Source organism: Gopherus flavomarginatus, chromosome 4 (assembly GCF_025201925.1).
Source record: "Gopherus flavomarginatus isolate rGopFla2 chromosome 4, rGopFla2.mat.asm, whole genome shotgun sequence".
NCBI lineage: Eukaryota > Metazoa > Chordata > Testudines > Testudinidae > Gopherus > Gopherus flavomarginatus.
Genome location: NC_066620.1, coordinates 119,475,564 through 119,492,646, shown reverse-complemented (window position 1 = coordinate 119,492,646; position 17,083 = coordinate 119,475,564). Strand labels below are relative to the sequence as shown.

At 41.3% G+C, this 17,083-nt stretch overlaps 1 protein-coding gene across 5 annotated transcripts; it reads left to right on the top strand.

Annotated features, from left to right (window-relative positions):
* The first annotated feature begins 717 nt into the window (after positions 1–717).
* RNF146 (ring finger protein 146) lies at positions 718–14,955 on the top strand. 5 transcript variants are annotated; one of them, XM_050949775.1, is made up of 4 exons: positions 914–1,031; positions 8,509–8,658; positions 9,876–10,043; positions 13,192–14,955. In XM_050949775.1, exon 4 carries the CDS (start codon positions 13,193–13,195, stop codon positions 14,249–14,251), a length of 1,059 nt encoding a protein of 352 aa, XP_050805732.1. In that variant the 5' UTR covers positions 914–1,031; positions 8,509–8,658; positions 9,876–10,043; position 13,192; the 3' UTR covers positions 14,252–14,955. The 5 variants fall into 5 exon arrangements, with proteins under 5 accessions (XP_050805733.1, XP_050805732.1, XP_050805731.1 ...); XM_050949776.1 differs by lacking the exons at positions 914–1,031; positions 9,876–10,043 and adding an exon at positions 718–736; XM_050949774.1 differs by lacking the exon at positions 9,876–10,043.
* The last annotated feature ends 2,128 nt before the right edge of the window (positions 14,956–17,083 follow it).

Below are 17,083 nucleotides of genomic sequence, written 5' to 3'. Positions count from 1 at the left end.
TGGCACCTACAGCATCAACATATTCTGGTGTGTGTAAAGAGGAGAGTAGTGAGTCCGCACGAGGAGGTGATTTTACTCCTGTATATAGCACTGGTGAGGTTGATACTTGAACACAGTATACAAACCTGGTGCCCACGTTTTTAAAAGGATGCTGAAAAAATGGAGGTGAAGAGAAGAGCCACCAAAACGATCCAAGAGCTGGAGAAAATGCCTTATAGCAAGAGACTTGAAGAGCTCAGCCGATCCAAACGACCACAGCGAGAAAATACCGGGTCCACAGGGGCTCGCTAATCCAGCATGACAAGAACCAGGGGCTGGGAGCAACATTAGGTATTAAACAACAGTGAAGGTGAGTCACCATTGACGCGAACTACGAGCTTCTCCACCTCCTGCTGTCTGCAGATCCAGGCGGGCTGCCCAGCTGGAAGATTCGCTTTGGCCAAACCCTGGTGCTGGGGCTCCCTGCAGGGCTGCCCGGGCGCCGCTGTGCACGAGGTCAGACTCCGCGAGCAGATGGTCCCCGCTGGCCCGCAGCGCCGGAGCGTGGGGGCGGCGCTTGGTGCTGTGGGCTCCCCGCCGCAGCGCCAGGTGCAGGGGCGGCCGGGTCCGGGCTGCTGGGCACCAGCTCAGACACATTCCGCGGCGCGTGCTCCACAGGCCGCGCAACACCCGCTGGGGCCTAAGCAGCAAAAGGGAGCGCGCGGCGGACACGCGCAGCAGTAGGAGGGAGGCGGCTGTGAGTATTGTGGGCCTGGGGGAACTCCCCAGGGAGACACCGCGGGGGAGCGGCTGCGTGGCCGCGCGCCAATGGGGGTCTGGTTTGTCGCCACCCCCTCTCAGGCTTCCACCGTGGGAGAGTGTCTCTGACCGCTCCTCCCCACCCCCCCCGCCACGGTGCGTCCCCCCTCCCCTCTGCGCGCTGACGTCGTCGCGTCTCGCTCTCTCGGCGGCGGCAGGTGACGGTGGCTCGGGCGGGTGTTTGCTTGTCGCTCAGCGGTGAAGCGACGGAGCAGCGCGAGCCGGGCCCGCGGGTGAGTCCGTGACGCCGCCGCGTTCTAGATCCCGCCGCTCGGGAGCCGGGGGCCTGCGCGCGCCCGCTGGAGGAGGGAGGGGTTCCGCTCACCCACCCCGCAGGCTCCTCACAGCGGCTCCCGCTGGGGCCTCCCCGCCCCGGGGGCTGGAGCGGATGCCGGGGCCCTGGACAAATGGCCACAGAGCCCCCGAGGTGGGGTGGGTGGTAGCTGCCCAAGGAGAAGCAGGAGCCCGCCCGCCACTCAGACGGAGCGGGGCCCGCACCGCTTTGCCGAGAGGGAGCGGGGCTGGCGGAGCCCCTGGCAACCACCCACCCGGGGGATCGGGCTGCGTTGTTTGGCAACTGCGTAACCCCTCGGTCACGTGACGCCGGTGTGTCTGCCCCCCCCCGGGGAACTGTGCTAATTTGTCCCCCTCGCCCTCTTGCGAGCTCAGCCCACGGCCCCTGGGGCTGGGGGAGGGCAGCGCATCGGGGCAACTTGACCCCGCTCAACGTTGTACTTAAAAAACAAATCTTAACCCCCCTAACTCGCAGTAAATTTATAATTTATCCACGCGCTTTGAAAGCCCTCTGGGGAGGGGACCTGTCTCCTGACAGGTGGGAAGCCCAGGGTGGGGTGTGATGGAGCCAGGCTTGGGAGAAATTTTGTTGTTGTTGTTGTTTTATGATTTGCACGGATAATATCCATGTCTATTTTTCTGCATTTTTTTATTGATATAGATTTTCATGGTTGTGGGAAATTATTGGTAGTCAGACGGGTTCAGACAATTGTTTAATGACAGTAGACACTGAGATTCAAGAAGTTAAGTTTTTATAACTTAAAACACAAATTGTCAACATCACATGTCAAAACATAAAACCTAAATGTTCTCAAATGAAGCTCTAAGAAGGTCTCAAACAGCATTTTTCTTATTTTGTCTCCATAAATTTCAGTTATTGATGGAAATATTTTTCATGGGTTTATGTGTATGGTGAAATTGATGTTTAGCAACATTTACTGATAAAAATCTTACTTGCAAGCTTAGATATAAGTAATATCCAAAATCTGAGAAATAGCTGATCATCTTTCGTCTGCATCTTGCATTCATATGTCTTTTGATGACTTCACAGGATTATTTTGCTTTGTTTTAGGTATTTGTAGTGTTTTCCACAGTTTCTTCTGTGGTTGGGTATTTTGAACAGTTAGTGGAGGCAGAATTGACTTGCAAATATTAAAATATATCTAAGTTTCAAAACTCTAGACCAGAGGTCTCCAAACTGTGGGGCGTGCCCCTATAGGGAGGCATGGAGGAATGTTGAGGGCAAGGGCGGAAAGGGAGAGCGCATGGCTGCTCCTCAGAGCAAAGGAACTGCGTAAGTGTGAAGTATTAATTTTTAATATCTTATAAATAATGCTGTGCAGTGTTTTATATATCCTGTTTTCAAAATGTCATCTCTGTAGCTTGTAATGTTCATTATTGTAATAAAAAATTGAGCTAGGAAATTATATCAAAATGCTTACGGTACTTTAGGAGGTCTAAAAAGGGGGCATCCAAAAACTTTTCACGAAAATGCTTTTTTTGGTAACTAATAGGTTGGGCCCTGGGATTTCCTTCCATTGTTTTTAGCGTGTTTAAATGGAAGGTGAAAATAGATCTGTGGCCCAGTTTTTGGTACAAAGAACAGATGAGACAGCTTCTCCACTGAAACTAATAGACTACTAGGAATATCTGGTAAATATAATTTTTATGTAAGAGCAACAGATAGTAACCTATATTGGCATGATCTAACAAATTGAAAGTGTTTTTAGTTCACAATAAAAAGGATAAAATGTTTACTATTTGACTGAATCTCATGGTAATCTTCCTATTTTGCAGACTGTAAATGTTGTTTTTTTGCTTGTCTGCTAAAACAAATTCCAGAATATTTAGTAATTGTTAGGAGGAATAAGATGCAGAATTTATTTTTGTGTTTCTCAAACTTGATATCTTAAAGGAAATATTGCAATCAAATACAAGTTTGAAAACAAAAGCACAGTGGCAGCAGTCAAGTATTGACAGTTTGTTTAAAACTGGTCTTTGGAACTGCTCTCTAAAATGGATTATCAGAATGAAGCTTTTGTCAGATAGTATTGAATTAACAGTAAAATCTGAATCTTGATTTGGTCAAAATGAGAGTAACTTTTATTTAATGACTTTTATTTACTGATAATTTTCCAGCAATTTACTCTACAATCCGTTGGACAGAACTAAATTGCTAACAATTACAGTAGTTGTAAGAAATAAAAAATGCTACTCTGATTCTATTGATATGGTGCAAAATCTGTGCTGAATGAAGGAAGGAAATTGTGCCCATTTTTTTAGTAATATGTAAATCAATTGATGAAATATGGTTTAACTTGCATCTTCAAATTATGCAGCATCAATTTAGTTGTAATTGAACTGTCAGTTACCAAGATAGAACTGCAGAATTTTCAAAGTGTACAGGAACAATTGACTTCTAGAATTGGTGGTAGAAACCAACTTAACAGAATCATACTCTTTCTCTGCTCTGCATTTTAGTAAAAGTTATAAAGGTGTTGCTGTATCCAGCACCTGTCTCTACACAGCAATGGTAATTTGGGGCTCAAACCTGCTTCCATGTACATCACTGGCAAAATTCCTGTTGGAGTTAATGAATATTACATTGTTTTGGTTGTGAATGGTGAATCAAAGTTTAGATATATTAGAAATAAGTCCATAATAGGACTATTACATTTGGCAGTTGTTTATCCAATATTAGAAATAATCTTCAACTATGTTAAGGGCCGTTCTAAAGAGGACTGTGATCAATTGCTCTCCATGTCCACTGAAGGTAGGACAAGAAGTAATGGGCTTAATCTGCAACAAGACAGAGTTAGATTAGATATTAGGGGAAACTTTCTACCTATAAGGGCAGTTAAGATCTGGAATAGGCTAGCAAGGGAGATTATGGGAACCTCATCATTGGAGGTTTTCACAAAAAGGTTGGACAGTCGCCTGCCAGGGTGGTCTAGGTTTATGTTGGTCCTGCCTGAGTACAGGGGGCTAGACTTGATGACTTCTTGAGGACCCTTCCAGCTTTATGTTCCTATGATCCTATGAAATTGAAACTTCTGTAACGCATCTGTTGTAACTGGAGCTTAGAATTAAGGTTCCAGTTGTAGCAGAATAAGAGGAGGAAAACTTTTATTTTTAACATCTCTTCACCAGTTTTGATAAAAATGTTTGACCATTTTATACTATTTTTTTCCCTGTGTTACAGTAGTGAACGGATGTATCTGGTAAATAAACATCAGCCCTTTTTATTAAGTGATCATGGAATGCATAAAAGGACTCTTATCAACCTGAAATGTAATCCCATCACTATATATATATATATATATATATATATATATATATATATATATATATATATATATATATATATATATGGGAAAGTGACTGGTTATATGGGGGAGACAGTGAAACTGTCTATCACAGTGTGCTGTCAAATGCACAAAGAAGACAAACTAATTTCAGTTATAGTAATATCATGTCAATTGTAACAATGGCAAGTAACAAATTTTTAGACGGCAGTATAATTTTCATTTTTTAAGTTGGAATATCTTTAAAAAATTCTTCAATTTTTGTAACTGCTTCCTGAGTATTAAGCAGAGGCATTATTCAGACAGGGTTTTGTTTAATTTCTTTTGAGTCAGGGAGCCTAATGAAAAATTCTAAAATTCTCTTTTGGTAGAGCCAGCTGTATTTACAGAAGAAAAGGTTTTATGTATCTTAAATTATGTTTATTGACAAGTTATTGAATGAGGATTTCATATCTTTTTAAGCATATAGGGGCAATCTTAATTTCATGAATTAATCAATGTCTTAATTGTATTAATTATTTCAGAGTACTCTGTGTAGTGGTACAGTATTCGCAAGGTTGGCAGAACTACAAGGCTTTAAACATCCACTAGCCTTTGGCAAGCAGGAAGCTTTCCTTCTGTCTGCTTTTGCAAAATATAAGCTTCTATCTGGAAATAAGTTTCTAGCCTTTATGACTGTGACGATCATCTTCCAAATATGAACAAAGTAGAAACTGAAAGCTCTGTCTTCCTAAATCCGCAGATTTTTAGTTCCTCTTTTGCTGTTCAGAACTCCAAAGCAGCATCCAAGCAAAAACTGACCAGAGCATTCCCAGTCTTCACTGCTGTGAGAGAGTACTCTGGGGGCAGCAATTAAACTGACAAGAATAATCAATTTCCCTCTGTTTCAATCTGGGAAAAGCTCTGAGCAGTAGAGGAGGGTGCCAAAATCGGATGTAGAAGGGATGATGCTTTTGTTGAGAGAATCTCACTATCACTCTTGCAACAACCAGCGGGGTTTTGAAGGATGCAGGAGACACCTGCTAGCCAGACACTTCAAAAGATGGAACCCTTGAGTATAGACCATGGACATCAGCTTGGTAGGAATCCCAGCAGCTGGTATAGGATGCGGCTTTCACCTGGATGTTGCTCCTGGCCATTGGAGCTGCTTCTCTAGTTTAATAATTTGGCTGTTAGGTGTTGAATAAATGTTTCAGCCCCTGTGTGTGAGATAATTGGTGAATGAAATGAGGTTTTATGTGTGTAATGGGAGAGTTGAGGGTGGTAGAGGTGGGGAAGAGAATGTTAGGTGCATAGGGTGAGAAATTACTTTAAAACATTCAGAAATTCAGAGCAGGGGCAGTTTGGGGAAGGGTGCGTGTTTCAGCACAGACATCTTTGATCCTGGCTAGGTAAATTTTTCAGGTCTTGCTTAATGTGGAAATAACAATTTAATGAAATGTAGAGGTTTCCTGAAGTCAGTTTCTGAACTAATTCACTTTAAAGTTACAGAGCAGTTAAAAAGCTGCTTTACCTTAACCTTATAATTATATCCCTGACTAGATATTTTTTTTAGGGATAATTATTCCCAGAGCATACTCTTTTTAAGACTTGAAAGACCTGACTTATTTTCCTTCTCCCCACTCCACAGTTAATTAATTTGGGTTATGATGTGTATCACCTCTGACAGTGGATTTGGAAAAGGGTTAGACAAAAAGCTTCTTTAAATGAGATGCAGCAGCCGTAATTCAATGCCAGCTTCTAAAAGGTGATAGATCAAACAGCACACCCAGGGCCTTGAGTTTTGTTACAACTGACTCTTTGGTCACAGTAAACCCAATATCTTGTCTGTTGGCTGCTTAAGGAGGAGCTGGAATTTTAACATTGTTGCAGCTCTTCTTTTTGGAAGCTAATGGGTGGGGGACGACCAGAGAGACACTGAAAAAAACCTTTGCCTTTAAAAGGGTGTAAGTACATATGTTGAGGCCTGTTGACCTTGGCAGTATTCCTTAGGAATAATTTCTAAAATGTCCCGTGCTCAGTTGTAGCCAGAGAATAACTTTAGTATGGCGATTTATTACTCAAACACGTTAACTAAAAAGTCATCTAAACATTTACAGTCTGTGTTATCAATGATGTATGTTCTACAGTTATGTTAAGTATTCAGCTCTCTCTCAGGGACCTATCACTTTTTAACTTCACTCTGCTGCATACATGTGAGTCTGATCTGTGCACTAAAATTTCGCTGAAATAGCTCTTTTCTTGAGTGAATGGAAACACATGACACTTTCTCACGTTCACTTTAAAATGAACCTCAAATGTAATACATGATGCAACAATTGAAAGGTGTAGCGCAAATTGGTTAAATAAATGTGATTTAACAGTGCTTTAAAAGCTGCAGCAGAGGAGGAATGTGTAACTCATAGGCACAGGTAAGGTAACGGTTTAGTCAGGGTATTTTTAGTAAAAGTCATGGAGAGGTCATGGGCAATAAACAAAAATTCATGGCCTGCGACCTGTGCATGACTTAAACTAAAAATACATATGATTAAATTTTGGGGGGCACCCAAGGCCAGCAACATTGGCTGCCGGGGCCAGCGGACTGCAGCTGCTCCGACTGGCCAGCTGCAGACTGCTGCCCGAGGCCGTGGATGCTTTGGCCGGCCAGGAACCACTACTGCTCCAGTCAGCTGGCCAGGGACCGCTGCCCAGGACTGCGGGAGCGGTGGCTGGTGTGGCTGTGGCCGGGGCCAGCTGCTTTGGCACCCCCGAGATCAGCCACACTGGCCCCTGCAGAAGTCCTGGAGGTTGCAGAAAGTCACGGAATCCATGACTTCTGCAGGCTCTGTGACAGACACGGAACTCTACCCATAGGACTGGTAATGCTTTAGAGCACAAGTAAGGCTGTGTCTACACTCCCACTTTCAGCGCTAAAACTTTTGTCGTTCAGGGTTGTGAAAAAACACATCCCTGAGCAACAAAAGCTTTAGCGCTGAAAAGCACCAGTATAGACAGTGCAATAAAGGTACCACCACTCATTCAGGGTTTTTTTTTGTTTTTTTGGTTACTGCCAGGAGAGCTCTCCCCTGACGATAAAGCGAGTCTGCATTGTCCACGTTACATTGCTGCCGCGCCCGCGCTGTAACATGGGTAGTGTAGACATAGCCTAAGAGTTATCAACTATTCCTATATTTCATCTCCCTTTTTTTATAGTAGGACCTGAACTTGCTTGATTCCAGTTAGGGTGTGGGGACAATGTGATCTTGACACCTTGGTATCATTTTGTGACCTCATGAGGGTTGCAGATTCCCGCTTTAGAGTTATTTGCTTACAGGTCACTGCTTCAGTTCCAGCTTCTGTCATTAGTAAGACAGTTATTACCATCTGATGGCTATTTGGCTTGTGTGACATAAATTAGTGTCAGTCTAGTTTCTGCAGAACAAATCACACATTGGAAAGTGTATCATGACTGGCATTAACTGGTACCCTTGGCACTTTGAAGGAGGCATTTGACCAAATGGTTATGGAAACTGAACTACCTTATCATCCTCTCTCACAAAATGCATACACACAATTTATTATGAATGAATCCCAAAACATTTTATGAATGTTAAAGCCCCTCTGCCTTCCCAAACTTCCTGAGTTTAAGAAGGGACTTGTGATCACACAACTTCCTAGAATTATGTAATGTGTTGAAAGGCTTGGGAAGTAGAGAGACGAGTATTGGTATGAATATAGTTGCTCTTGTTTCTCCACTGCTTGCCATTACATAGTAAGCAGCAGTCTTAAGAATCACCGTTCACTCGCAGTTACCTAGTTCTTATATACCAATGCAATTGCCTTTATAAATACCTTAGTAAGTGAGGTAGATTTGTTGAAGTTTGATATCACAAAAGTGGATGACAAAAGGCAGGCAGAAATTGGGGATTTTAAAACAAGACGACCACCTATTTGAAAACTGTATTTCTAGATGTTGAAAATATCCTGCATAAAATGGTAAGAGGGTGGTATTCTTCCGTTTGCTGTAATGAGAACATAACACTGTATTTTGTTTGCTATTAGACTGCTAAAAGAAAGGGAACTCTGTTCAGTGTTCCTCTAATAATGATGTTTTCTTTTCCTCAACTTGCAGAGAAGTTGAAACGCTAGTAGTGTTCTCTTGTGCAGCGCAGAAGAATGAGCCAACAGTGGGAAAGAGTACACTATATTCTGATTGGATACATTTGAAGAGGACAATTTTAGTCTTGTGGCATGCGTCATCAGGAACCATACTAAAAAAGAAGTAAGCTCAACATCATTGTTTTATTATGTTAATCGACTTGAATTTATCAGTTACTTAGAGATACTGAACTGAGGTTCAAAATCTGGCCTTTACTATTAACAAAAATAATTATCTACTGAGGTAAATCCAGTTTCTCTCTTTGAAGGGACCCATAATGCCTGAAGGCTTTTTATCTAGATTTCCTGCATCACCTGATCCAAATTTTGAGTGCTAATGAGGACACTTCCAGACATACAATTTCACACATTCTTTGGCTGCATGTATGATTTAATGATAATACATTCCTATAAAAATAGGGGATAACAGGGACAGATATCTGGCAGAAGTGTGGGTTGGGTCCATCTTAAGTGGTTTATTGCATTTCAGCGTGCATTGTTTCATGTTCAAATGCCCAGTGTTCTTTGAGCATTCTTTTCACACCTGAATTTTTGGTCCAAATGTTTCAGATAGTTTTATTTTTAAAAGCGGTGTTTGACATGAACGAGTATATTTTCAGCTGCTTTCTGCAACAGTGGTAAAAAACATAATTCTTGCTGTTTATCAGCCATTTTAAAAAGTGAAAATAGAGCTTAAGCAATTAAAAATAAAGGCAGTCCTACAGATTGACCCCAATTAGTTGTTGATCAAACTTCAAAATAAAAAAATTACCATTGGGCTAAGAACAAACATGGGAAATTTCAGCCCAGAGCAAGCTATCCTTTACTTATATGAGTACCTGAAAGGAAGCTTGGAATGACAGCGCCTTCTGAACCATAACTTGACCATTGCTACTGTGGTCTCTAAATATTTTTTCCTTCTTTTGAAGTGCCATTTACTAATTTTGAAAACAAATATTTTTTTTGTCCTACTGGATCTGATTAATCAAGTAAACCCGTAGAACATGATTATTAAAAAAAAACCATTAATGATAAGATCTTCTAAAAATGACATGTTTAGATTGTGTTAGTTTTATTGAATTTAAATGTTCTGAGGCCTGATTGCCCTCTAATTTGTGCATATGCAACTCCAGTGGACCTCAGCTGTTATAGGAACCAAGAAGCTGATTGGGCCTCTGGGGAAATGGATTAAACCTTTAGCCTTGTTAATTTAAAAAACAGGTCTCTTTTTATCGCTCTAAGTTATGGAATAACAGTGCTTGTTTGAATTTTGAGATAAGATTGTCAAGCCCTATCTACCTGAAATCATTCCCCCTCCAAATAATTGTCTTCCTCTCTTAGCTCAAGCCATGTGAATAAGCAAAAAGTCCTAGATAAGCCAGTTCCACACTTGGAAGTCAAGAAGCAGAATTTGATTAGTTTGGCAATCTCTTCGAGAGACTACACACATCTGTGTAAACTAGGAATGTCTCAATTTCTCTCCTGAGAGCCAGCATTCCAAGACTGAAGGCAAGTCTAGCTTCCTCCCCACTCCACCCCACATGCTTGCCCGTGGCAAATCAGAAGTAACTTAGCTAACAGTAAACCTATAAATTAACTCATTTGAACCATTGATTGGAGTGTCTAAGTGCTAATGCTCTTTGCATTGCTGTTACTAAATAGTGGGAACTTTGAATCTCCTGTCATTGGAGGTTACTAGTAAGTGCAATTTGTGGTGCCAGAATTTGTGATTTTTTCCAATACCAGGTGCATTTGTGCTTAGAGTTTGGTAGTCTTGGCTTTCTCTGAGGTGTTAATCAGGTGTGATATGAAACTTGTATGGAAAATTATTTATACAAAAGGGTGTTTAACCTCTTCCAGTCCTCTAAAGAGAGGACAATTTTAAAAAGAGCATTCAGAAGGGAGTCTCTTGTAAAACTAGTAGGGAAATAATAATCTTTACCTAACTGTCTTTCTGGACAATAATACACCATTATTGAAGCTGTTGTTCCTGCTCTCCTCTTCAACTGTTGGCATATGGTAATCAGTACAAGGGTTTTTCTTTCAGTTACTTCCCTGGGAAGTACAAGCTCCATTACATCCTGTGGATATTCTGAGAAATCAGTAGCATGTGTCCCTCTGTAATAAACTCTCAAGTACAAACACTAACTTGAATCTAAACAAATTCTATTCCGAAACATAACTTCAAGAGTCTGAGAAAGCTACAAAGCAAGTTAATTGGAGGAAAATCTGTAACACAACTGGTACAGTATCTTCTCAGATCATTCTAGGGTGACTCACTCAATTTGGCACATATTACTGTGCAGAAAGACAATTGCCAGATGGTAATTCTACTTCTGCATTCTGGCATGTCAATTCAGACACTATTATAAAGATTCCATTAATCTTTATCTTAGTTATTGATCTTGTCTATGGGAGGGCGAAATTCTCAGATAAGAAACTGAAATATAGGTGGGTACGTTTATCCACATGATCTTCTAAGTGCTCAAGTTGTAGTACTTTTAGTAAGCATAAATTGATGATCAGGAAGTGGTTTGAAGAGATTAGTGTCTGTCATTCAGAAGAAAATTATGCTGATAGTACCCAACTAACTGTTACCTAGCAGATAAGAATGAACTAAAATAAAAGGCCTGAGATGCTGCTGCATACCTAATCCTTTTAAAATCCTTATCTATGTCTCTGAGTTCTGCAGGGGTTGCACATCCTCTGGGGAAGAAGAGAGTTTCTTGGTTCCTGAAGGAGCCGAGTCCCAGGTAGTTTGATAAATTTCCTCAAGATAAACAATCTTGCTTTAGTAGGAGGAAGATCATGTTGAATTAGGATTCTCCCAAAGAGAGCACTTTGGATTCCCCAACAGAATGAACAGGAAAGATCCGTTTATTAGTGTTCTCACCAATATTATTTTAACCCTTCAGGTAGCTCTTTTGGAGTCATGGGAGCTATATGAAGGACCCTATCTAAATCTAAGGAAGAGAGGTTTGATCTTCAGATTTGTATTGTCATATAGCCTGCTTTGTGTCCTTAGAGTTCCCTTTTTCCTTTCACTTATTTATCCCCTACAGAATTCAAACAGTTCTTTCCCCTTCTGACCTCACACAGCTTTCAATCTGGGTCCTCTCTTCCCCCATGAAAATTCCTTAACATTAACTTTCTGAAATTTTCACACCTTTGGGGTGTTTGGTTCCGAGAAAGATACATTGCTCCAAGAGAGAAAGGGTCTGGTAGACAGCAGTCTGTATATTATAAAGAGGACTAGTATCAACCCTGAGGCAGCTAATATTTTGTTCGGAGGAGGGAAGGACAGTTTTACTTTGAGAATACCTACCAAAGATGGTTGGCTGGAGAGGCAAAGTAGAGACTGATAGCCACTTGGGAAGGGAGGGTGGTACTTCAGGCAAGAAGCAGCTGGAATGGTATCTGTTGTCAAGCCTAAATCTAGAGTTAATATGGTTGCCAACACGTGTCACTGCTAGCTACAGCCAAGTCTGGACGGAGTTATGATGCAGGTTCTCTCTGGGCACTCTACAACACTGGTTCACAACGAGAGGTACGCATACCCATGGGGGTATGCAGAGGTCTTCCGGGGATACATAAACTCATCTAGATATTTGCCTAATTTTACACTAGGCTACGTAAAAAGCACTAGCGAAGTCAGTACTACCTAAAATTTCATATAGACAATGACTTGTTTATACTGCTCTATATACTACACATTGAAATTTAAGTACATTATTTATATTCCAGTTGATTTATTTTATAATTATATGATAAAAATGAGAAAGTAAGCTATTTTTAAGTAATGGTGTGCTGTGACGCTTTTGTATTTTTATGTCTTTTGTAAGCAAGTAGTTTTTAAGTGAAGTGTAATTTGGGATTATGCAAGACAAATCAGACTCCTGAAAGGATTAGGGGTATAGAAGTCTGAAAAGGTTGAAAGCCACTGCTCTACAACACTCACCATTAATCACAAAGTTACTACTTTTGCCTGGGTGCCTAGCTGACTCTTGAGGGCTATTAGATGAGAGGAAGGACGGAAAGTCCCTCATGAGAGCATCCCATAGAGTGCTGTGGGAGTGGGAGAAGGCTGCTGAATAGGTATTTCCATCTTCTAGGCTCCTGAGTTGATGCTCCCCATCGTTATCAAGACAAGCTCTATAAGTTGCTTCACGTAGGTGCCTACAGGCAGAGCACTTCTTGAGGATTTTCTGTCATGAAAGCAAGATTTACAAACTTTCAGCTGCTGTTCATTTCTTGAAGAGGCATACAAACAGCTGGCTGACTGAATGCACTCAAGCAGCTATTGCACCAGAGTATGCACAAAAGAAAATTCCTTATTGATTAGCTAACATCCTGCCTGGGAGCACAGAAGGAACTGCAAATCAATTAGTCTGAACTGGCATACTAAAACTGAAATAGACAACCAGGTTGGGATGCTGAACTTGGTATTTGGAAGCCATTGTTAACATCACTGAACTATGCACCTATAAAACGTAAATGTTTTAAAATGCTCAGTTTGTTTCATATCTGATTGTCCAAAAGTTTAACTTCATGGAAAGCTTTTATTTATTCTGTGATTAGTATTGTCTTAGGTGAGTTAAGGTACTGATTTGTCTTAATACCTATAACCTGACTTAAATCTATTTCTGATTCTTTGTAGGATGGCTGGCTGTGGTGAAATTGATCACTCGATCAACATGCTTCCCACTAATAGGAAGACAAATGAGTCATGTTCCAATGCAACACCTTCCCTAACAGTCCCTGAATGTGCTATCTGTCTGCAAACGTGTGTCCACCCAGTGAGTCTGCCTTGTAAACATGTTTTCTGCTATCTGTGTGTGAAGGGAGCTTCCTGGCTTGGAAAACGATGTGCACTGTGTCGGCAGGAGATTCCTGAGGACTTTCTTGACAAGCCAACCTTACTGTCGCCAGAGGAACTCAAAGTGGCAAGCAGAGGCAATGGGGAATATGCTTGGTACTATGAAGGTAGAAATGGTTGGTGGCAATATGATGAACGTACCAGTAGGGAGCTGGAAGATGCCTTTTCCAAAGGTAAAAAGAGTACTGAAATGTTAATTGCTGGGTTTTTGTATGTAGCAGATCTCGAAAACATGGTTCAGTATAGGAGAAATGAGCATGGACGTCGCAGGAAAATAAAACGGGACATAATAGATATACCAAAGAAGGGAGTGGCCGGGCTTAGGTTGGACTGTGATTCTAGCACTGTCAATCTAGGAAGAGAGAGCTCTGCTGATGGCGCAGACAGTACATCGGCTCTGGGGGCTGCTGCTGCGCAGCCTCTAGCATCCGTTTCTGCTAGACCCCTAACTTCACTAGATGGTCAGCTGACGAGTCCTGCAACGCCATCACCTGATGCAAGCACTTCTTTAGAGAACTCTTTTGCCCACTTACAAATAAACGGAGACAGCATGGCTGAAAGAAGTCATAGGGGAGAGGGAGAGGAAGACCATGAGTCATCATCTTCTGGTAGGGTGCCAGCCCCTGACACCTCCGTTGAGGAAACCGAATCGGATGATAGCAGCGATAGTGAGGATGTGTATGCTCAACTTCAGCAACACACGTCCTCTGCCCAGCAAAGACACTTGAATGCAAATGCAAACCAATCAGTAATAGAGAGACCAGTGGCAGGGGGTGGAGCAGTAAGCACCAGTGTAAGATCTAGAAGGCCTGATGGACAGTGCACGATAACTGAAGTTTAAATTTAGAGCCATGTGTTAAAAACTCAGACCAGTATCTGTAAATTTTCTGTCCATGCTGGCATTGCACTCAAACCTAGCAGTGTATTTGAAGTGGGAGGGGGGAAAAGGGAGAAACAGATTTGGCCTGTTAACTTAAAGTCTCAACATGTCTCAGCTGGAAGACTCTTTAAATGTAAGAAACTGGGGTGTCTTGTTAATGGTTTGAAAGCTACTTAGCAATACCCAGTTTTCTTGAAAATGTCTTTTGTGTTTATTTTGTAGCATTTTACCCCGTGGAGATACTCAGTCCCTTTTTGGCCAATGTATATCCACTGTACAACTCAGATTGTCTTCATTATCTGACTGTTGCATTAAGTGTCTTACTACTTTCTGCATGGATTGATATATGAAAAGAACACTAAAGCAATGTGGGAACAGACAAGATGTTGGGTATGAGCAGGATGCTTAATTTAATGTGAGAAAATAATATGTGAGTTTGGAGTTAAGATGTGTTTTATTAGACAAAGCAATCATTTTATCTTCATGCAGTGGAAATGTAAAAATGCTATTAACTTTCGTTGATAATTCTTATCTGTACACACTTCATTGCATTTTCATTGGCTTTGCTGTCTAGTCCTTGTAGTTTGTTTTTGTTGGTCTTTGTTGATCTGTCTTGGTTTTTGTTACAAAATTTATAATTTAATAAAAACTACACTTTAACTATCTGTAGTGTCTTTGGATTTTGATTTAATTGAACCAAGGGGCACTTAGACAAAGGGACCATGAAGCAGGTATGCTATACTGCCAGAAAGGGAGTCTTGGGTTGGCTTTGAGGGATCTTGAAATTCTTGCTTCCCAGACCAGTATCATGTAGTGTGCTGACTGGTATGAGCACATCCTTCTGGCTGACTGAATGTGGTGTCAGAAGCCATGCATTCTGATTTCAAGGCTGCTCAGTTCATTTTGCTGTTGTGGTGGGGAAATAAAGGATTGCAGGAGAAAACTGCAGGTGATCTATAGCTGTTACATCCAGTACTGGAGCAAGTATGTTTGTCTGGGTGTATTTCATCTTAGACAAGCAATTAGTTTAAATGTTTTGCCCTGGCTGTGGCAAAGTTAAGGTATGCAAATATTGGGGAATACATTTCCACTTGTTTATATACCATTAGAAATCTAATTCTATGCTCTCAAAGGGTGGGGCATGCTTCTCCTGAGGTTGTCATAGGTCTGGTCTATATTAGAGTTAGGTTGACGCAAGGCAGCTTACATCAACCTAATAATAATGGACATATCTACACTTAAATTTCGCTTCTGCTGACATAACTGACCCTTATGTCAACTTAATAACTCCTCCTCCACAAGCAGCTAAGAGTCAATGTAGTTATTTTGACACAGTGTCAGTGTAGAAACTGTGTTGCTTATGTTGACTGTTACTGGCTTTCAGGAGCTGTCCCACAATGCCCCATACAAGCACTCCTGGTGAGGACATGCACCGCTGACACAAGGAGCAAAGTGTAGATGCACACATGAAGTTTTTTCTCCTGCTGATAATAGCCCACCTTAATTGATTAGTCTTGTTAGAGTTGGTATGGCAACACCCCATTTTTTCGTGTTCTCTATGTGTGTATATATATCTTCCTACTGTATTTTCTACTGCATGCATCCGATGAAGTGAGTTTTAGCCCACAAAAGCTTATGCCCAAATAAATGTGTTAGTCTCTAAGGTGCCACAAGTACTCCTTGTTCTTTATGTGATGTACTGTAATTACTCTGGCGGCTTTATACCTATGAAAGTTAGGTTAACATAATTTTGTAGCGTAGACATGGCCATAGTGGCAGATGTGGCTCTACTGCTGGCCTCAGTGTTAAGACAGGATAAGCCTTTTTCCCCCCATGGCTTCAGAAAAGCTTACAATAGTTTGAGCTGACTTGAGCTCGTAAGTACTGCATTTGCTTTTAATTTTCCAAATTCATTAAGAAACCACTTCAGTTAATTCAGTCCAGACTTTGATGGGAGGGAAAGGACATGGCCATATTTGCAATAAAAATGTACAGACTAAGACATTACAAGAAAGCATCTATTAACATGTGTCTCGGCTTCTTAATGTAAGTCATTGGAATACAAACCACACACTTCATATAAAGTTATTATAGAAATATGATACCTGAATTGTACAGAAATTGGGTACAACACTTAAAATCCTCAGCTGAATGGTGCTGTTTTTATTCTCTAGGACTTCAGTTCTTTGATTGTAATGAGGTCCATTCTGATTTAGAATTGTTCCGTAAGACTGAATCCCACATACTCAAATCCTCCTGTTTTTCTGTAAGCCATAATTGAAGTGCACGCTTGTGAGGGAAAGAGATCCAAAGGCCATGCAGGTCTCTATTGCATTGTCTGGCTTCTGTTTAGGAAACTGAGATAGAACATGAAACTAATTTGCCTTCCATTCTTCTCTGTACCAAAAATTGATGGATATGATTAAAATTATCTGAGCACACCAGTGAGTAGTTTCCAGAGACTGACAGAAGAGGAAGGAATTGCAAAAGGACACCTGTGGTAGAGTGGACTGGGGAAGGTGTATTTTTTTCCCTAATTTGGGCACCACATGGCACAAAACAGGGTTCCTTGATTATATATTTTTTAAGGGATATGGCCTGGAGTTTCGTCAGAGGAGATAGTAAGGAGGTTTAATTTTTTTGTTGGCTTATCAACTGATCCATTTTTAATTAAGGTTGATGAAGGGGTGCTCTGTGACTCTCAGGCCAATTGCCTGAAGGCATGACTGGACAAGGAATCGGAAGAGTCTCTCCGAGTAGTGTCCATTGACTTCTTAGACACCTTTGAGGAGC